This window comes from Sinocyclocheilus rhinocerous, unplaced genomic scaffold (genome assembly GCF_001515625.1).
Source record: "Sinocyclocheilus rhinocerous isolate Xijiao unplaced genomic scaffold, SAMN03320098_v1.1 scaffold377, whole genome shotgun sequence".
Lineage (NCBI taxonomy): Eukaryota > Metazoa > Chordata > Actinopteri > Cypriniformes > Cyprinidae > Sinocyclocheilus > Sinocyclocheilus rhinocerous.
The window spans coordinates 822,952-845,830 of record NW_015633195.1 but is presented as its reverse complement, the minus strand read 5'-3'; the positions used below and the strand labels follow the sequence as shown (position 1 = coordinate 845,830).

Below are 22,879 nucleotides of genomic sequence, written 5' to 3'. Positions count from 1 at the left end.
TTCTTTTTTTTTTTTTTTTAGAGTAATTGTGGATATTAACATATATAAAAAATCTTTAAAAAATGCTAGTATTTTAGCATTAAATAATGCTAAAATACTAGCATTTTATTAATTCCATTCATATTAATGAAAAATGTAATTACACATTCTAATTTAAAATGTAATAAAATAAAAAAAAGCATGTTTTATTAGACTTATTCTATTTTATCATTTTCATTTATTATTAGTGTATTAACATCTATAAAACATCTTCAAAAATCTAGTATTTTACTATTTATGCATTACTATATATAATATATAATAATAAACAATATTAATTAATTTTTTTATTATTTTATACATTTTAGTTTGAAATGTAATGAAAAAGCATGTATGTTTAGATTTTATTATTTTATTTTATTATTAGAGTAATTGAGGACATTAACATCTATAAAAACATCTTTAAAACATCTTTCAAAATGCTAGTAATTATTACACAATTGTATGTAGTTCAGGAATGTAGCAACAAAACAGAAAATGGCTAGCAAGACAAAGCATGCATATTACTGTGATGCTGTCAGCCTAATAAATTAAACGTTTGGTTGTGTTGATAAGATAAAGACGGTTCAAATGCTCAAAGATGTCTAATGAAATCAGCCCTTCCCACAACGCAAGCACTTTCGGCATGAATATAAATGGAAACCCTGATTCACAGTCTGCACTTTTGAGCTCTTGACTGTGTTTTATGCCTAGTTTCCTGCACTGCTGTCCAGAGTGCTACCGATCGGCTGTGTTTTTGCTGAGCTCAGCTCTTCCTGCACTGCCTCAGCAGAAGCTGGACTTTCTGAGCCCCTGTACCCAGCACTAATGACAGTCAGGGGAGAACAGACTGACTGCAGAGAGAACAGCTCTGCCTGCATCCCCACTGCAGCGGAATACTGCTTCTGCTCACGTTGGATGAGTAGTAAGATTAGCTTCATCCTAAATACAGTGTTTTCTTCCAAAAACAATTGAGCTTCATTCTAAGATTAGATTAAGTCTAATGGTAATTTGTTGATCAGAATTTAAGCATCTGCATATATATATAATAAATATAAACACATAACAATGCATAACATATACACATATAAATAAATGATATACTTTCAAATCAGATTCAGTTACATTTAATGTGTTTACTTTGATGGCTGTCTGATTGTTGGTTCGTACCTGTGCTGTTGGGAGTGGGGGTCTGAAGGCTGCCCATCACCGTGACAACAGGGCCCATGGGTAATGAAGAAGGCCTCTGTTCAGTTTTACACACCTGAGCTCCATCTACAGATGAACACACACCCTTCATATGCCCTTGGCCCTTATAAATGCACACAAAATTTGCAAACCAAATCTAATCTCTGAGTTTCCAAATCAATGGACTACAAATGCCAAGAAGCCTTTAAAATAAGCGTAAAATATATACAACACTATTAAGGAATGAAACGGAGAAAGAGACAGAGAGAAAGACAGCTCACCTGTGGGTAGAGTGGTCTGCGTTGGCATGGCACTGGCACTGACTACAGACGTGTTGAGAGGGGCAGGCTGGAATACCCCATCCACTGGGTTTATGGTGCTCTGCAGAGAACAACAGACATGATACAAAACACAGCTCTCACAGGAAAGCACGTTATAAATACACCCTCTCATAGGAGTTTTCAGTTTCATTGCCCAACCCAACTATCACAGAAATCATCAGGGGAAACAAGGACTTGTGATATTCAGTTACTAGAACTGTTTAAAGGGATATTTCACCCAAATATGACAATTCTGGCATCATTTACTTACCCTAATGTTGTTCTAAATCTGTATGACTTTTTTCTTCTATGGAAAACAAAAGATGGACGCTCTTTGGAAGTATAATGAACTTTCATTTCAGAGTGGACAGGATACACTTTTTCCTTTTGTGTTCCACAGAAGAAAATCTGTGATACTGATTTCGAACAACACAAGAGTGAGTAAATGAAGTAAATGTTAAACTATCCCTTTAAGGTGCTGAAAAAATTTTAATATCTATTTGTAAGTGATATATTCAGACATTCAAGGTATATTTATTGAAAAAAAAAAAAATCTCCAGTTGACTCTTCAATGCTCTGATTTCCTTCATGAAATAGTAAAAATATTGTTATTTATTGTTAAAGACAACATGAAATCATGAAATTAGCACCATTTACACTAACATTCAAAGGTCTGGGGTCAGTAAGACTAGTTTTTTTTTCAGTAAGGCTGCATTAAACTTATGTCGTATGTCAATAAGATGTCATATAATGCAAGTTACATGCATTACCATGCTGTCTTAAACCTTTTTATGCATCCACATTCTTTCTACACAGAGAGACAGAAATAGTCATTGATGTTTTGATAATCAAGAGAAAGATCTGAAGTAAATCAGTGAATTCAATTCAGTGCTTTATAATACACTGTGTCCAAATAAGCAACATCACAGCTGTGGCCCGTGTCTGTCACACTGAATCTTTTCAATATACAAAAATCACTATGAGTCAATCTCTGTCTTATGGTAACTAAACACAGAGCATCTGTCAGTCGGCACAGACTCAGACACAAGGCTATTTAAGCTCTACACCCACGTCGACAAGATCATCCCAAAATCCCGCATATCATTCACTAAATAGCCAAGGCAGAATGACAAATAATTTCTACCCAGCAGTGAAACACTGACGTCACAGGGCACAGCGGTGAGGTAACAATACCTGAAAACACACAAGGGGGAAAAAAGGCATGCAGGGGAGTGAGTGAAATGAGTTTGGAGGGGCTTTTCTGCAAAAGGGATTTTAAAAGATTGTTGTTCTGAATAATCTGTTTCGTTGTACCACAACAGAGGCTGCTGCTCTTAATTAAAAGCCAATTGGAGCAATTAGAGCCCTGCAGCGAATACATAAACACTAGAATGAGATTAAATCAAGAGGCAGAGACACTCAGGTAATCACAGATTCAGAAGGAAGAAACTCAAGATTCCAAAAACAGAAGAATACAACATTTGGTTGAAGTCCTTAAATACCGTTTGCATTTTCAACATTTCATGTTCAAAGATCTGCTATAATGCACATAAAACATTATATACAGATTTTAGATTTGGCTTTTTTAGCCATATTCAACTCAAACTAAACCAGTCTGCGAGGTGCATTAAACGCAGTTGGTGATTACGTCACTTCAGCACCAGTCTTGACGGTTATTGACCCAATGAGAGCCTCTGAGTAGGTCGTAATAGATCCGTATCCATTTGTCCTACATGGTTCAATAGCATGTATGACAACGGAAAATCAATGATTATTCTGCGTGCACATATGTGTGTCTTACGTTTGCAGGGTTTAAGCAGTTTGGTTCAATCATAATGATGGAAAGAAGTATTGAGGTTTAAATTTGTTGCAAATCATGACCATAGGAAAGGACAGGTCCAGAATTACCCGACAGGAAGGTTGGTGATTACGTCACTTCAGCACCAGTCTTGACGGTTATTGACCCAATGAGAGCCTCTGAGTAGGTCGTAATAGATCCGTATCCATTTGTCCTACATGGTTCAATAGCATGTATGACAACGGAAAATCAATGATTATTCTGCGTGCACATGTGTGTCTTACGTTTGCAGGGTTTAAGCAGTTTGGTTCAATCATAATGATGGAAAGAAGTATTGAGGTTTAAATTTGTAAGAAAGAATGAAAGCAGAGAAAAACAGAGAGAGATGTAGACGTGGTGGACGGAGCCCTCCGATCAAGGTCATGCACATCTCAGTTCAGTTTAAAAAATGTGATTTCAGTGGAAGAGAGAACAGTAGCACTGTTTGATTTAGACTAGTTCATTGCTAAGGAATGTCAAAACTTACTATCAGTCCGTTTGTGTGTTGCTGTTCGTTACTTTGATCCTTCAAATTTTGAAAAAGAAAACACAAATTGAGAAATAAGGCAACTCCACAGTTGGGAGAAAGCCACAAAAAATGCAAATGGTCTCTGCTTTAATTTGAAGCAATAACAACGGTCACTCAAGGTATTTTAACCTACTGAATCTCTCAGGATATGTTCACACAGTCAGTGTTTGGGATTGTCAACTGTATTTATTTACTAACAGGTCCCCATTCATAGTAAAACTTACAGGAGTCAAATAATTTCACTGTAAATAAATTTGATACAAACGAGTCCAATCAAGGTCAAATTTTTAGGTCAATGTGAGCATAACCATACTTGGCACTGTAAAACAAGCCTGACAATCGTATTCTGCTGCTGTGTGAACATAGCCATAGTGTAGGAGAATCACCTCTCCAAACCATTAATATGGTATCTGCTGGAATGTTCATAAGCCGGCCAAGATAAACATTAAAAGGGTTATGGAAAATTACAGGTTGGGTTGCACAAGACATAAATATTAACACAGTGAGCAGACAAAACACAGGTGCATAAACATTCTAAGCTTAAGAGACAAGCGTTTTACCTTGGCAATCTGTAGTAGTACGATACAGTGTTTGATGGACTCTACCATACTCTAAAAAAAGAAAAAAAGAACAACAAGAAATGAAAATACATTCCACTACCAAAATTAGATCTAAAATGCATTAAGAGGGTGAAGGGGCAGACACTCTTACACAAGTCGTGTCCTTCAGGTTCTCGATTTTCTGTGAATAGGACAATGACGAACAAGAAAAGGGACAGTTTCAGTTAGAATTGTGAAATGCCCTTGAATTAAAAACAAAGATGCACCTTTACAAAACCTAAAAAAAGCAGAAACGAAAGCCTGAGACAAAATGACAGTCTCATGAGTTTCATCCCCTAAAATAGGCTTAAAATGTGACTCTCGGTAAAAGCTTGCCTTCAAATTTGGTATTTGAAGTATCTTCAGAATTTCTCTGCGTGTGAACAATATACAATGCATTTACATTTTATTGCAGCTAACTGACCTCCCACCCTTTTCCATCTCCCCCTTCCTTTCACTGGCTAACTCAATTTGCAATCACTGAGTGATTTGCATTTAGTGCCTGATTAGAAATGTATGCAAAGAACTTAATTTATTTATTCTTAATAATGAAAATATATTAATGTCTATTAAACTACATAATATATTGCCAAGGCTGAAAATGGACACATTTACCTTTCTTTGTGTTTTCAGTTAACAGCTTAACTTACTAGCTAAAACAACATATCATAATATTGCACTATATTTTGATCAGGCATGACTTTACTCTGGCTCTTTTATTTGGAAAGGTGGGATGTCCTTCAATAGAGATGCCATATTGGGCATTCCAGTTTCTCACAATTATTGTAATACAAGTGGAATGTCTCTGCCATATACTGTGCCTGGCAGAAAGACTCTGATAGACGATGCATCTCTGATAACACAAATAAAAAAGATCATGTCTTACTCTGCGCGACTCATCTTCCTTGCAGTCTTTAATCTTTTCATCGAAGAGCTAGAAGATGCAACAAGAACAGGAATTAGACAGCAATGCATGTAAGAAAATTATGTCAACTCAAAATACAAGGCACTTTTGAGTCACGATGAGGTCTTACGATAAAAAAGCCTTACTTTTAACTGGTCGATCAAAATCTGCAAATACGCATCAGCTTCAGCTAGCTTCTTGTCGAAGTCCTGAACGCTGGGAACGAATCCTGTTTCTGCCTCCTGCAAGTGAAAGTGAGAGGGATCAGTTTCAGTCCTTCTCCAGTGTATAAAAGCTTCCATGGTGTCCTAAGCTCAGTCACGTTCTGCTTTCGAGAGGAACTGAGCAGAACTGCTCCCTGCTTCTTCACATTTCTCTCTAACAACTTTAACTGAATTACACAATTAGACAACAGGCATAAACCGAGATCAGACCATAAGAGGGACTGATACTGAACTGAACTGCAGAATAAAGGCTACATGCTGTGATTGGTTATTGATGGTTACTGATACTAGAAAGCAAAACAAAAAAACCCAAAAAGTCATCCGATGCACATCAAGCACCACAATGATGTAAGTTTCTAGGATATGAGGCCAGCCGATCATTATCTTGTACAATAATATTTCTGATTCAAGCAATTTCAAGGTTGAAAAAAGAGAAAAAAAAAATACTTAGGTTGTTTAAGATGATCAACAGACTTGTCATAACTGATATGCAGACCTGGACTTTAATGCTGATCATGATAACATACAATTAACCAAGATTTTTAATGGAATCATTTCAATTTTACTTACCCGAACAACTAAACTATGAGTTTTAAAACTGGGGTGCATTTTAAAATGAAATAAAATAACATTAAATACAATTTTTAGTTTAAAATAAGTTGTCAACTGAATGTAATTTTAGGAATTTAAGGATATCACAGATCAACAAATAACTACTTTTTAAAGCACATGCTTTATGCTATGACACTTCTCCTATGAGGTCTGAAGTCCTTTCTAAACTCATAACACACAAATTTTGAGAATTAAACAAGACTAAAACCTTAAAACAGCTCCCTTATAACTAGAACAAGACATTTAAATATTATTACTGTAACAGAAGTCGTCTGGCAACCTTATAAAAAAGGCAAACCAGAATTCCTTCTTCTATATGTAGCATAACCACAAATACAACCTTTAGCTATTCGGGACCTCTTCAGTTAAACTTTCAGACTAGATTAAAGCTAATAGCAGCTAGCCCAGGTGGCTTTGAGGAGTGAAATTTAGATAGCACAGGCAATGTTGGCAGTAGCCTATACAAGAGAGGTACTCCCTGGTCTGGGGGTCACTGTCGTGAGCTTTGGGTCTTGCCGGCCTTCATGAAAGACCTCACGGTGGAGATTGGCCGAACTGAATTGCATAGGAAAATGAAGAAAAGCCATGGGCAGCTGACTGTCGGTCAAAATGGTAAACATTATAAAAATAGGTCAAAGTCTGCAGGAGCAGAGCAAATCCGCTCAGGAATCAAAGGTTAAGTGGAATATCAGTATGCATGTGATTCATTGAGTTAACTGCAAACACATGTAGACGCACAATAAAAGATCTAATGAAAGTTTTGCTGCTTTTAAAATAAACTAAAGATCAAGTTCCACTCTGAAGACATGACCTGATTGTACTAATCTACTGGTTATTTGTACTTCTGTCATGTAAGAATTATAGGAGGGCTTTTATAAAGCACTCTGTCCTGCTAAAACGAACTCCCTAAACAATGACGGCAGGATTTATTAACAGCTGGAATGAAAGCCTAAAGCATTGTGACAACTCGTAACACAATTTGCAAATATACTTCACATTTTAAGCATTGCCACAAGAGCCATTATATCAGACAGACGGTCAGTTTTCTCATTCAGGTCAACTATGGTCATGCCGGAGCAACAGTAGTGGATACAATAGCATATTATTATAGGGATTCGATATTGGAATAGCCTGCCGCAGTCATTAAGACAATCTTCCACCTATCATACTTTCAAAAATCACTTTAAAAAGTGGCTCATGACAAAACAGTCGTGTAACCATTTTAAGTAATGTTTTTTATTTGGGGTATTTTGTTTCCTATGTGATGTTTGTATGTACACTCTAAAAAGTGCTGGGTTATTTCTGTAAACACATTTTTGGGTTAATTGTGCTGGGTCATAATTCTGGGTTGTTTGAGGTAATGTAAACACACAGTTGGGTTGCTCATGCTGGGTCAAATGGACTGTAAGGGGTTCTTTCACCACTGAACAGCTGGGTTGGGTTATTTTGACCCAACCGGTTTATTTATTTTTCCTCTTCATGGAACTTTCTGGATGGACTAATTTGCATATTCATGAAACTGCATGTACAGGTGCACAGGCATAGTTACATCCAAGCTATTTAAAGGAATTAAGAAATTTTCACAGAGTTAACCTTACCCACTGGTTGGGTCAAATAAACAACCCAGCATTCTGGGTGAAATGGTTAAACCCAGCACTTGGGTCAAAACAACCCAGCGCGTGTTCTGTCCCATAGTTACCCAGCAGCTGGGTTAAGGTTGGGTTATTTTTTAACCCGGCACTTTTTAGAGTGTATATTTGAGAATGTGTGCACCTGCCTAGGGACAGCGGATGTAAATTAGCAATGTTGATAACCTAGCTTGTTTACATTCTGTATTTTATACAAATGTTCATTAACATGCATTGTCCCTATCAAATAAACAGACAAACAAACAAACAAACATGTTCAACAGGCTGCTTAACTTGCCAAGCATTGCTTTTGCGTACCTTTGCTAATACTACAGTATGTTTCTGGCAAACTAGCATCCTAACAGTTGTACTACTGCCCTTCTATGTGAAAAAAAAACCCCAAATGGGACAATTTCTGGTTAAGGGACAAACAGATGTGTGATTTAACTGCTATATGTTAATATATCCGGCATACGCTTTTATTGAAATGCATATTCCCTGGGAACTGACCCACAATTCTCTAGTTAAGTATGCTTGATCATATCCTACAGGCACCATAAACATCTCACCTCCCAGCAGCCCTGAGATCTGCTATTTTGGCATGAACAAATTGCCAAAATACCTCTTAACAAGCATTTGCGACCTCCAAGAGAGCATTACAATTATTTTTATCCTGTGCCTGGCATAAGAAAGCTATGGCACGCTGAGCTGTTAACACACAACTGAACACACAGATTCTCAAGACAGGAAGCTGATCCCATTGACTCACTCTTTCAGTCTGACTCATAGCAGAAAATCTGAACATCCAACACAACTGCAGAGAATATTTCAGTGTGAATCAACTAAGCCACCTGGGGTGTATAGGCTATCGTTGTGCCTTTTTAGGCAACAAACACACCAGTGAGACATTTGAAAAGCAAACACACAAGTCTGAATTGAAGTCATGTGCTCTATTATGTCAGCACAGACCGTACACACATGATGTGGCTGAGATTGCAAATCTCAAGTTAGTAGAAAAGTAACTACGCATTCAAGTATGACCCATGGCCTCTCTATTTGCACACGCAAATGCTTCCCTACCTTCGTGAACATACCCACCCACCCCTACCTGTCCACACTCACACACACACACACACCATGATTTCACACACACCATGATTTAACGCATCAGTAAATTCCAACAAAGATACTCACTCGGTTCTTGACACTGCAGGACATGCCTCCACAAATCTGACCCACACTCATAGAAACACTTTCAATATCAGTTGAAAAACACCCTTTCCAGTAAGTTCCTCCTCTAAAGGAGGGGCGAAAAAGGTGAACAAATACCTATTAGCTTGCCAGCTGATTCAGAGCAGTTCTATAAACCACTATTGACCAGGAACAGGAGACTTCCTCAAAAGAAAAAAAAGAAGAAGAAAAAGTAGCATAAGCCCTACAGACTGTAGAAAACATAATACAGTGCTGTGATTGGATCTGCCATCTGCTGCACGGGAGGGGCTGGCTGAATAAGCAAAGCTGTGATTGGCTGCTGGAGATCATGTGACCGGATAGCTGCGCACATTCTGCGTGTAGGTACACGCAGCTGCCAGTCAGCAGGTTTAAAAAAATAAATAAATAACAAGCTAAGGTTGAGTTAAGGTACAGAAGGAACAGATAGATCTTTGAGAGGATAGGATGAGGGAAAGAATACAGAGGCAGAGGAAGAAAGTAAGCATGAAAAATTCATAAAATTAATTACAAGATGGGAAAAAAAACTAACTAAAGCTGCATGCTTTTCTCAGCCTGTCCTGGTTTCCTCCATTGATACGGAGCAGGTGGGCATGTCTAGCGCATTCAATACACTCAGAGCTCCTCTTCAGGCCTTTTTTTGTAGTTTTCAGATCATTAGAAAAGCAAATATTTCACATACTCTAATTAAAAACACATTATGCTTTCCTAATGACAGCCAATGGGAGGACACCCCTGTTTGTCAAATTAATTTAAATTTTTTTTAAACTAATTTAAAATATATTTTTAATTGCAATAAACAATACTTGCAACAACAACAATAATAATAACAACTTTATACATGTGAGGAGTACAGGTTAAAAAAATGTCACAAAAAATCATAAGGTCTTTATTTTAATTATTTTAATTACACCTCTCCGAGATCATACATGTAAGTACATGTGGCCTTGATGTGGCTCTTACCCGCTGAAGGGTGTGGCGAAGAATCGTCCCCTCTAAGGCATGAATCCACTTCTCCCGCTCATCTGCGTCACGGGCTGAAGGGGAAATATCCAAAAACACATCCATTAGTAATAAGCAGACGGACCACACACAGCATGTGAAATGGAGAGTGGAGAATGACCCTGCCGTGGAGCTGTAAAAGTGACAGCAGTAACTACAGCTCTGTTGTCGAGTTTCACGAAGACAAGACAGGGTTGTGGTTTAAGTTAAACAGGAACACACACAAATGAAAGCCTCTGCCCTTGTGTAAATACGATTGGTAAATAACGCTTGTGGAGGAGTTTCTTATAGAAAAGAAGGATGAAATTTCAGAAAAGCCAAGGTCTGACTAAAAACACAGCCTCTGTGCTTCAAAAGATCTATAAATCAAGCATAAAACAATAAAGCCTACAGCATAAAATACAAGTAGGAGTTTCTAACAGTCAGGTCAACAAATTGATGTACCCTTAAAGGGATGGTTGACGTGAAATAAAATTCTGTCTTTGTTTACTCACCTTCATGTCGTTTAAAACACAATTTTATTCATTCCATTGAACTTTCTCATTGATGTTTACACACAATCAAACCTGATACTCACGCAAGAATAAGATTTATGAGCTTCAGTGAAGGAGATGGTTTTCAGTAAATAATGATTTAAATTCTAAAAAGATTTTAAAGTCTGTATTTCAAACACAGCTACCATATCAGAAGACTTAAAATATAGAGCAACAGCTGTACGGACCACTTCTATGGTGCTTTAAGGAGCTCTAGAGCCACTGTTCACCATCCACTTCCACTGTATGTAAAAGAGCAGTGTGAACCTTCCTCAAAACATATCTTTTTTGTGCTCCACAGAAGAAAGATATTCATAAAGCATCACATGGCATGAGGTAAATAGTCAGTTTAAAAAGTATATAAGTAGGCCTGAGAAGTTACCACAAAGTGTATAGACAGATATTAGCCTAAAACTCTCTCTCTCTCACTAACAGCCATTAGCCATTCATTTAACCATTCCCTCAGGGAACAGATGAAAAACAGCACTCCAAACATAACATATAGCTGACACTTCGATGGATGAAGGTCCAAAGCTCAGCAGAAAATCTAAAAGCTTTCAGAAGCACAAAGAAGATCTGACACATACAATCACAATTTACACATCCATGGAATCGGTTAATGATCTAATCTATACACCTGAACCAGAAATATCAACGATACAAATGGTTTAATATCTTCAAGAAAATAACTTTTAATTATTTTTACCTGCTTATAAAATACAGCAGAGCTAGTGTTTGCACAGGACCACCAAAGCCATCCTACATCTATGGAACATGCTTGAAATCAATGTCCCAGATCCGTGTGAGACTCACCGTCCAAAACAAACATGGCCCCTCCCTGCGCTACTGACACCGCAGCAGAGATCACATGACACATGATGCCAGGCTACCTCCACTCGCTAGCCAATGAGATTTCACTAGGTGAGGTAGTTGAGTTGATTACAAAACACTGCACTTGTCCGTTATTTGGCAATGAGGGCATACTAACATTGACCTAAAGACTACAGCAACAGCAAAACCCTGAGTAGAATAGGAAATTAAAAAAATTATCATTATTATTATTATTATTAATAACAGCAATAAATTATACATTTACAATATATATTTAATAATATAAATTAAATTATAAACAATGTAAAGCAATTATCATCAAAGAAATGGACACTTAAACTGCTGTTTAGTTGAACTGAATGTTCTTGGAGCAAATGCATGAGAGCTAACTTATTTCATTACCTATTTTGCACAATGTAATTCAGTTTTTAGTTGCTCCCCTCCCCATCTCTACCCTATATACTGAAAGAAAGGTGGAGTGTGTCTCTGGAGAGCAATGGCGGACTTCAGTCTGGAATGAGGGCACCTTATGCAATGTGCCCTTCTAACGACACTCCAGCTGTATGCAAGAGAAAAAGAGAAACTTCAGCACTCAAACAAATTGTCTCATCATTTATACAAATCCTTTTAAACGTAGTGAACGTTAAAGACATTTCTGCTACACACTAGCAGCTGCTGTATAACAGCAGGATGTTTTCACCAGACTTGTCACTAAGCTACTACAAGATGTTAAAGGATGGTGAAGCAAAGAGTAACAGTCGGAAGAGTCAAAAGAATGTGTGTGTCTGTGTGTGTGTGTGTGCTGGGGGTGCAATGATAATTTTAAAAAATCTGGCTGACACAAATAAATTATTTGCATGTCATGGTCAATATTCAATACATGGTTGATATTAAAATTATATACATTCAAAAGTTTGTGGTCTGAAAGATTTTTGTAAGAAAGTTTCTTTTTGAAAGAAGTCTATTATGCTCAACAATGCATTTGATCAGAAATAAAGTAAAAACATTCATATTGTTAAATATTATTACAATTTAAAATAACTGTTTTCTGCTGAATTTTCAGCAGCCATTACTCCAGTCTTCAATGTCACATAATCCTTCAGAAATCATTTTATGCTGATTTGGTGCTCATTTTGTTATCACAGCATTATCAATGTTTAAAACAACGGTGCTGTTTATTTTTCTATAAATGAATATAAAGTTCAAAAGAACAGCATTTATTCAAAACAGAAACCTTTTGAAACAATGTAAAAGCCTTAACTGTAATTTTTGATCGATTTAATGCATCTTGGTTGAATAACAGCAAAAACAAAAAAGCTAACTGACCCCAAACTTTTAAATGCTAGAGTATACTATTTTTAATTACAAACAACAACAACAATAATAATAAACAACACTAAAATAAACTTAAAAATTACTCAAGAGTTTTATTATAATGTACAGTATGAAAAAATGGACCCTAATGTTAACAGACTTGCTTTCAACATTATTGTTAAACTTAGTATTTCAAAGATTAACTTAAAGTGACTATTAGATGATGGAAATGGTCATCTAAACGTAAAAATAGGGGAAATATAATTAGATGTAGTACAGATTTATTGTGCATCCCTGGTGTGTGTCCATCTGTCCAGAAAACATAGTGAGCTGACTTATATCTATAGTTTGAAAAAGCCTTTGTACTGGGAAAGAGCTTTAAAATGCTGCTTAGCTCAGTAGGTTTTGGAAGAGTGCACATGTGTGTGAGTGTGCTCTCCTGCAGTCTCTACTAAACTCACTGCAGCTTCCATGTGACTCCCTGCCTCTTTCCACTGCCAGCTCTATCCTGCGGAAACATGAGAGTTTGACGACAGAAAGAAAAACACACACCAGTAGCTCATTCTTCCTCTATGCAACTGTTCCACTTCTTTTCTCCCTCTCTGTTATTTCATTCCCCTCTGGAGCATGAATGCAAATGTTGATCCATTGCCAGTAGGAGCTCAGTGTATGACACTGGAAGCTTTTAACTGCTTTTTTTTGCAGTCAAGTGTCTGAGAGGAAGACAGGTCGAGGCTTTTAGAAAATAAAGGGGCTTTCAGGCCGGACTGATATTGGGCCACAGAGGAGTATGATGAATTATGGATGGCCCTCTAAATAGCAAGTACAGTTCCTCTGAGCCATCTCTCTGGCCGACATTGTGCGAACCTCTCCATATATACCCGTCTTGACCGGTCAAACTCACCTAATTCTCAAATGTATCTTGCTGAGTGGGGAGGTTAACTATATTCTTACATTCACCGCTATGAAATTTCAAGCTCACATGGCTTTTACTGTCCTGCGAGTGTTCTTTACACCATATTTTCATTTAGCAGGTTCATTTCTAGAGCAAGGTTTTGTTCTTTCTACCCTGTAACATCTTAGCAGCATGTTTTTTGGTTTTAGCTCAGTGGGCAGCCTGCTGCAATCCTGATGATGTTTCATGTTGAAACAAGAAAAACAAAGCAGAGTTTTGCTTAAGTTTAACCTGAACACATCACACTTTATAAATCACTCCACCCTGCACTTAGCAAACACTGCAAAATCAGAACAACGCTCAATTATGATTGGTTGATAGGAATGTTGTTCCAGGATCAACAAGGATGTTGATCCAGGAACATGTTGTACTTGGTGAAATCACGGTCACCACGTTTTAGCATCCCAAAGCCAAACTTTAATAGACCGACATGCAAAAAAATGGTAATCTGTTAGAAGAAAAGCAAAGCCATTTGCAAACAGCTGTAGAGACCACACTATAGGAAACAGTAGAAGATCAGACAAATCCAGCATCTTTTATAGTTGTTTATAATTTGATTAAATTTGATTACACACTACCATTCAAATGTTTTCGAAAGAAGCTTCTTATGTTCACCAAAGGTGCATTTATTTGACCAAAAATACAGTAAAAACTGTAATATTGTGAAATATTATTACAATTTAAAATAACAATTTTCTATTTGAATATATCTTAAAATGTAATTAATTCCTGTAATGCCAAAGCTGAATTATTCCACTCTTCAGTGTCATATGCTCCTTCAGAAATCATTCTGATATGCTGATTTGGTGCTTAAAAAACATTTCTTATTGTATGAAAACAGTATTTTTGTAGAAACCATGATACATATTTTTAGGATTCTTTGATGAATAGAAAGTTCAAAAGAACAGCATTTACTTTAAATAAAGTATTTTGTAACATTATAAATGTCTTTACTGTCACTTTTGATCAAATTAATGTGCCATTGCTGAATAAAAGTATTAATTTCTTTCTTTCAAAAAAAAAAACAAAAAAAAAAAAACATGACCTGACCCCAAAATTCTGAACAATAGTGTAAGTCGGGTCTTTGCACTGTAATGGAGAACCTCTGACACCACTTAAAGTACTGAAAAAATAGGAATAGGATATTGCCTTTCGATGAATGTAATCTTCAGATTAATCAGTTATCAAAATAGCTGTTAGCTTCAGCCCACCATACATCAGATACATCAGCTCCGTTAACAGACACTGTGCATGCCATCTGAAACTAGTAGGAATAATAATAATAACAACAACATTCAAATCTTCATTTGCTCATGTCTTCAACAAGATCTTTACTCAAGAATACACCATTCTGAACCCAATGTGGCACCTTTTAAATCTAAATACTCTAAAAAATAACTAAGATACAAGAAAATTGTGCTGTGATTCCGGTCAACTGATATCAGGAGGCACAAAACCATTTCTGCTGTGGGGTAAATGGCTCCTGCTGAAATGGAGATATGAGAACTGATAGGATGAGTCCCTGAGGATCTCAAGAGGTGGATGGTATGAAAAGATTGTTGGAACTAAAGCCTGAGCTCCACACTCACATTCACTGAAATACACACATGCAAACGCACAACAGGAAATCTGGCACGGCAGGTCGGGTTTTTTTTTTTTTTTTAAAAGGCTTGGATTGGCATTCCATAGCACAACTGACACACAATGCCAAAGCAGGTCGGTAATGAATTTTACTGGTGAAAGTGAAAATTAATAAAGAGAAAGAGAATAATCTTCATTCAGTCCATGTGAGGAAAACTTATCGCAGGATGGAATGAGCCTAAAACGATCACTGATAAATAAAAAAGCCACAATCTTAACATACTCAACATAGTGCCACCAAGCACGTATTTTCAAAACCTGCAACTCCGAGAACGAATAAAACGCTCAAACGTTAAAGCAACCAGCCAACTCCAGGTGTAAATAAAAACAAAGCATGGTTGAAACTAATCATTAATGCAAACCCAAATGATAAACGGTCACGGCAGAAGACGCAACCAGACGAGTCCCAGCTGAGCGTGACCTTACCCTTCTTACTGTAAAGCCACAGCATACAGTGTCGGAACATAGCAGTGGGTGAGGGCATGGGGAGAGTGAACGCACCCCCGGCAGGGCGGATGCCGGGGGGGTGGAGGAAGACAGATGAGCCAGTGAGAAAAGGTGGAGGCTAGAGGCTAAAAACCTGGAGCTCAGCAGCCTTGAGTAACTCTGCGGTGAGACTGTCTGTTCTACTCCGTTTCTCCAAGAGTTCTTCTAGCTCCAAGGAAATTCCTAGAAGATATTCAACACGGATCCTGGAACAAAATCCGAGAGCCTCTGATCTCAATTCATAAAACTACGAAATCTGCAGATCGTCCCGTCAATGGTCGCAAGAGATAAGCCGGACAAATGCACCAGGCCTAATGCATGTATGGACTGTGTACATGCAACTGATGCGAGTGGGTCGTGTTTGCATTAGAATTCTGGTTACTGATGTCATAATCCTCTTTAAAATCAAAATGAGAAAGAGCATGTGGGGGAGAATGAATAAGCAAGAGCAAAAATAAACAGAGTGGAAAAAGGAGAGGAGGGATGAGCAGTATGGAGAGAGAGAGAGAGAGAGAGAGAGAGAGAGAGACAGACAGACAGACGGGGCACACGTGAGCAGCCGGCTGATGGCCGCACTATAAAACACTGGTTAAAAGCATCACAGCAGGAGGTGCCAACGAACAGAAGATGAGAGAGGAAATGGACGAGACAAAAGCACTAGAAGAACGAGAGAATGTAGACCTCACCCTGAAAATGGAAAGTCTTCTGGTCCACGGTAATGGTGAAAGTGCTGTCGTCCTCGTCATCGATTCCAATCACAGCTCCCTGCAAAAAAGGAACGCAGCGAAAGCTATTCAGACTGAGGAACACGTCATTCGCTCCCTCTCTCTTTCTATCGGTTCCTCTGCTCCACTCCCTCACACACATGAGAAGAGAGAGAGAGAGAAGGAGAAGGAAAGGGGTGGGAGAGAATGGGTGGAGTAAGAGAAAGAGAGGGGAACAAGGCGGAAAAGGGAGGAAAAAAAGAAAAGAGAGAAAGGGGAAGGAGATGGAAACTGAAAAGGGAGGACGGAGAGAACGAGTGAGGGAAAAACTGCAGCACATTCAGTATAACAGGACCAGAGGAAAAACATGCGACTATTAACTCTTTCACACCTGATGTACTACCACACCAGATTATCATTCACAAATCTAAAAGCCTTTCTAACATTATGAAACACTAAACAGAGCAGTTTGAAAACATGCCATGGTTTTGAGTAAGAAAATGCAGATGTGCCAGGCAGTACATTTACTAGTTACCGACAGGAAGACAGCAATAATTGCTCAGATCAGACCACAGGCCTTGAGAAAAATAAGCCAACGCCCTAAGCATTTTTAACGTCCGTCTTAGATTTAAGTTAACTGCTCACTCTCAGGCAATTTGGAGAATCAATTTCTTATGACTATTTAAAGCTATGCAATACATTCACATTAAAGGAGATTTAAAAAAACTCTAACTAACACTTCATTTGCAATTTAACTGCAAGCTGTTTTCAGAGAAATTTCATCCATCTTCATCCTTTTGGCATACAGGAATTATGAACACTAAACCTGGTGATAATAACTTTTACTATCTCTGTATTTAAGCAGTTATCTACAACTAAAATACTCATAATACCATGCAGCCTTAGATTTAACACATTAATTCTACTTTGTAGCTATATTATAACAATTCTTCCCTGCATTAAATGTACATATTTCATAACTGTCCTCTGCATATTAAAGTGAAGAGTGCGCCATCTGCTAGTGAGGAGTTTTCACAGCTTTGTTTTAAAGGGGTCCTATCATACTCTTTTACAAAGTCTTGATTTTGTTTTGGGGGTGTACTAGAACAGGCTCTCATACTAGGTTGTTCGAAAAACACATTATTTTTCACGTATTTTACATTATTACAACACCTCTCTCCCCAGTCTGGCATGAGTGTCTCCGACATTGTGATAACACTCGTTGCCTTCTCTAGTGTAGCTCAACCAGGTCTCGTCCCATTCGTCGGTATTTGTGATATCATAAATCCTGGAAAATATGCGTTGTAGTCCAAACGAGTCGTTCGTTGTAGTTTTTGAAAAGTGATTTCTGTTAAATAAAATATCTCCTTTTGAATTGGACTTTGAGCTTTGTAACTTTGCAGATCTTTTTTATGCTCAAACAGCAACATTACAGACTAACTAAAGTTGAAAAAGTGAAAAAGCAAAATAGGACCCCTTTAAATAGGTGAGGTATACAAAGAGCTTCTAAAGAATTGCTGCAAGGAGGAGGGCTCTTTATTGTTTTAGCATCACTGTATACTACAAGCGAGGAGCACACAGAAATGTTTTACTAAATCTGATGTTGAAAACCTTCAGGGACACCTAAAGGAAGACCTTAGACTCATTACTAGATGCAATCTACCTCAAATAACAATACAAAGCATATGGAATAAAAACAAGTCCCATCCTTTTTTGAAATTCTACATCCATACTATAATCCTGATGGCAGATTCTCAACAGCAGCTAGGGTTAAATTAACATAACTAAACAAGAATAAAAGCCAGAACGAGGACAAGCACAGACATGAGTTAATCACCGAAATGATAGACTACGGGGAAAAAAAAAAAAAAAAAGAGGGAGAAGAATCCTGCTTTAACAATAAAGAAAACTTCTTACCCGAAGTCGCACACAGCCTCTTCTAGAGCCACGCATCATCTTGTCCTTGGACTGAAGATGGACACAGAGTGTTAAAAGAGCATTTTGATAAATGACCAACACAGGACTGGAATACATTCAAATCTCACTTTGCTGAAGATTTAAGAAGTTCACAAACTGTTGGGTCTAAGATCATACATGTAACCAATTTGGATTTTGCATCATACAGTAGAAAATAGGCAGAGCTTTTAACATTACTATTTGCCTTTTAATATATATATGACATCCTTTATATTAATATTTAATATACTTCCTAAATTATAAATATTAACAACATTGTAAACAATGGTAGTACTCTGGAAACTGAGACTTGCAAAGCAGAGTTTTTTTAATATTATAAACTATATACACATTTTATACATACACACACACAGACATATATATATATATATATATATATACAGATTTAATGACATCCCATTCTTCTAGAAGCGCATTTGTGAGGTCAGGCACTGATTTTGGACGAGAAGGCCTGGCTCGCAGTCTCCGTTCTAATTCATTCCAAAGGTGTTCTATCGGGTTGAGGCACCTCAGTGGCTGAGTTGCTATTGTTCCCAATTGCTTCCACTTTGTTATAATACCACTAACAGTTGACCGTGGAATATTTAGTAGTGAGGAAATTTCACGAATGGACTTATTGCACAGGTGGCAACCTATCACGGTACCATGCTTGAATTCACTGAGCTCCTGAGAGCGACCCATTCTTTCACAAATGTTTGTAGAAGCAGTCTGCATGCCTAGGTGCTTGATTTTATACACCTGTGGCCATGGAAGTGATTGGAAAATTAATCACGTACAGTATTTTATACTATAAATAATTAGTCCTATACTGTATATCACACACATATACATACATACATACATACATACATATATTAATATATATATATATATATATATATATATAGGATATACACACACAACTTATTTGTTAAGCACTTTCCGTTTTATATCTCTGTTTGACAGTTGACAGTTTCAGTTGTTGGGTCATGATTACACGCAGTATTAGCGTCACAGTAAACCAAGAAAATCAGAGTGAAGAGTTAATTTTTACCTATTTAACCCAGTGCCAATAAACAATCACTGGCCAAAAAATGATATGGCCTATATATGTAGACATTAACAACCCTGAGAGCTCTAGCTGTGGATGATTTACAGACAGCAACTGCAGCTCTTAGCCTAGCTATTTAACTTGTGTTTGGACATTATAGCGCTTTCCGGATGAAGTCTGAAAGCTATAAATGTGTGTTAAGACATTTAATATCCTGCAGCTAACACATCCAAAACAGCGGTCACATGTGGACGCCTCCACCCTTCAATTTTTGCAACAAAAAAAAAAGTTACTACTGTAAGCATTTTTTCCAAGGGAGGTGGCCTTCCTGCTGACAACACGTCGAGTCTAGCTGCTCATTGGCTAACGGCTTCCCCGGCAAAGCCCGGACTGGCTGAAGTCGCGGTCACTCAAGCTAAGCCCCGCCCCAACCAGATTCCCAACTCCTGACAGGCCTGCGAGTGTTCGTTTGCTACCCAACATTAAACGTTCGTGGAACGGGCAACTAAGCGATCAACCCTCTCTCATATCTTGTAGCCATGAAAGAAAAACTTACAGTGTAGTATGACAGCAACCCGGCGTTATAGTCCAGTACAAACCAGCGGTACTGCCACCCCTTCATGACGTTAGTCCATTTGCTCAGCGGCCCCTCCATGATGGACGCCATTTTTAGACTTTGCCTGAGTGCTCGCGGGGAGGAACGCGCGGCGAGAAAAACCATGCGTCTGACGTCACATGCTGAACTGTGCCTTACTTTATAACATTACAAGGATGACTTCTGGAAGCTTATCTTTATTTGACCCTCTAACTCTAGCACTCTCTATTCTAATTATATTCTTTAAAAAAAAAAACTTGCGCCTTTTAGACTCGCACTCTATTTATTTACTAACTGCTTGTTTTCTTTTAAAAAAAAACCTTTTTCTATTCTGTTTTCTTTTTATTTATTATATGATTAAAAAAACGTAACTGCATTAAGCTAACTGAGACTTGTTATAGCACTTGCATATCATTGCTCTTTTGTTGATTTTGATTGCTTCCGTTGTCCTCATTTGTAAGTCGCTTTGGATAACAGCGTCTGCTAAATGTGTAAATGTAACTGTAAATGGAAGCAATCACTTAAATAATACATAAATGTGCAACGTAGCATGGTGGAAGTCAAAATGAATGAAAACCAACAAGGCTATACATACACGCATATGTTCAGAAATGTAATAAGCTATGGAGATTTTGTAGCAAATATTGTCTACAAATAACATAGTTGTAATATTTTACATGATATATGCAGCTAAGTGTTATAGAGGTTGGGACAGTCTTGTGATTTTGTTTATAAAATCTATTTGAATGCCCTTTTTGTTTTTCTATATAAAATAAACGTTTGATAAATGTTTGATAAGGATTTTGATTAGTCTTTTTTAAGTGAACATTGCATTGAATTCGTTTTTATATTTTCCATTTTCATGTAATGGAAAGTTTTAGTTGTTGTGTTGTGTTTTTTGTCATTTTTATTCGTTTTTAAAATGTGTCTAGATGTTTTTTTTATTTTTTAAAGTTTTAGTTATTTTAGTACATCAAGTTGCAATAACAACTAACTGAAATAAAAGACGCGTTTTTTTAGTTTATTTCAGTTAACGTGTATTTTATTTCAAGTAATGCTGAATGTTTTAATGTTTAGTTATTTAATGTTTACTGTAATAACCCCGCCTTGTGGAATAGAATAGAATAGAATAGAATAGAATAATGTCTCGTACTGCTTTGGGTCATAATGGCTTATGCTCCCACTGATTTACTTATCTATACTGCTCTCTAGTGGTCATTAAATCAATATTTAATATACATTCTTAAAAGAAGTAAAAAGGGACTTTATATCAGATGAAAACATTCTAAAGTTAGGTTTGCATTGAATGGTTCTGGCTTTATGAAGGTGAAATTTACCCAGAAGACAAAGCAATAAAACAATATGTTCCAGATTAATGTCCTTGGAATAATATACACGATATCGCAAACTCAAACGTTCCTTTCTGCTTGTTTCCTTCCAGACTTTAGTTTCTCGTTACACTTAAAAAAAAAAAATTTTAGACCCCTGCCTCTCGCCTCATAATGTAGCTACTGTTGCATGTTGAGGTAAGGTCTTTTGCTATATTAAGGTAAACTAAGGTGTTTCCGCCGTTTTGGAAAGTTCTTCGCGTTGACTATCCCAGTGAGCTTCTAACGACCTTTGACACACTTAAAAATACAAGCGCATGCAGCATAAAGAAGTAGACGAATAATATAAACTAGACATAATAGAAAGACCAATGCAAGTGCAAGGTGCTTTGTTTTAGTATTATTATTATTATTAATATTATTATTAATGTATTATGCATTATTAAAACAATATATATTTATACAGGGCTGTACGTTAACTTTTTTTTCACATAGCACTGGTGCTACAGAGGTTGAAAGTTTTGTAGCACAAGCCAAAAAGTTGTAGCACAAGTATAAAACGTCTGTTATCATGTCTGAAAACAAACACAAGTAATGGAGTTCATCACTTAAACAGGCACTGATGTTCCATACAGAGCACAAAAAATACAAACCATCACAAAAATTGTTTTTAGACAAAGTTTTTTCTTAATTTGCTAAAAATGGAAGAGTGCAGAAACATAACACCTCTTACACCTTAACAAAATATAAAATAAAAAAGAATGGCAGACATTTAGGCCAAAGTGAGCAAAGATAAAAATCTTTGTCATTATTTTATCTTTGTTATTACAAAATAAGAACAAAGATATACATTACAAATACACATAATATACAAATAAAACAAATAGTGCTTTATTTTTCAGGTACAGCATTTAGCAGTAGCATTCAAGAAATTGAATGAACAAATATTAAAATAAAACACTATATACACATCAATTATACTTTTTTATAAGCAACTGACTGATAAGTCATCAGTCAAGAGCAGTGAGTGATTTTTTGTGTGTGTGTTTTGTTATTTTATTAACATTAAAAGAATAGTTCACCAAAAATGAAAATTCTGTCATCTGTCTTTCAATAGTGTTTCATTTTTATACCATCATTTACTCAAGTTGTTTTAAACCTGAATTAGTTTATTTCGTCTGTTGAACATAAAAGTTATTTTTGAAGAATGTGGGTAACCAAGCAGTTGCTGGTCCACAGTAACTTCCATGGTATTTTATTCCTACTGTAAAAGTCAGTGTGGACCAGCTACTGTTTGGTTACTCACATTCTTCAAAATATCTTCTTTTGTGTTCAGCACAAGAAAGAAATTAATACAGGTTTAAGACAAAATGTGAGTTTGTAAATAATGACAG

The 22,879-nt window shown here is 36.9% G+C and overlaps 1 protein-coding gene across 1 annotated transcript in view; it reads right to left on the bottom strand.

The window, feature by feature from the left end:
* Positions 1 to 20,254, bottom strand: part of LOC107743886 (oxysterol-binding protein-related protein 9-like) — a 33,771-nt gene extending 13,517 nt beyond the window's left edge. Inside the window, exons 1-11 of the mRNA XM_016557338.1 lie at positions 20,119 to 20,254; positions 18,473 to 18,523; positions 16,538 to 16,616; positions 10,053 to 10,126; positions 5,542 to 5,637; positions 5,378 to 5,425; positions 4,604 to 4,633; positions 4,453 to 4,503; positions 3,851 to 3,889; positions 1,488 to 1,587; positions 1,189 to 1,293 (exon numbers count right to left, since the gene is read on the bottom strand). Of these exons, the coding sequence (XP_016412824.1) occupies positions 1,189 to 1,293; positions 1,488 to 1,587; positions 3,851 to 3,889; positions 4,453 to 4,503; positions 4,604 to 4,633; positions 5,378 to 5,425; positions 5,542 to 5,637; positions 10,053 to 10,126; positions 16,538 to 16,616; positions 18,473 to 18,523; positions 20,119 to 20,229 (784 nt within the window). The 5' untranslated portion in view covers positions 20,230 to 20,254. The remainder of the gene's footprint in view (positions 1 to 1,188; positions 1,294 to 1,487; positions 1,588 to 3,850; positions 3,890 to 4,452; positions 4,504 to 4,603; positions 4,634 to 5,377; positions 5,426 to 5,541; positions 5,638 to 10,052; positions 10,127 to 16,537; positions 16,617 to 18,472; positions 18,524 to 20,118) is intronic.
* Positions 20,255 to 22,879: the final 2,625 nt, after the last annotated feature.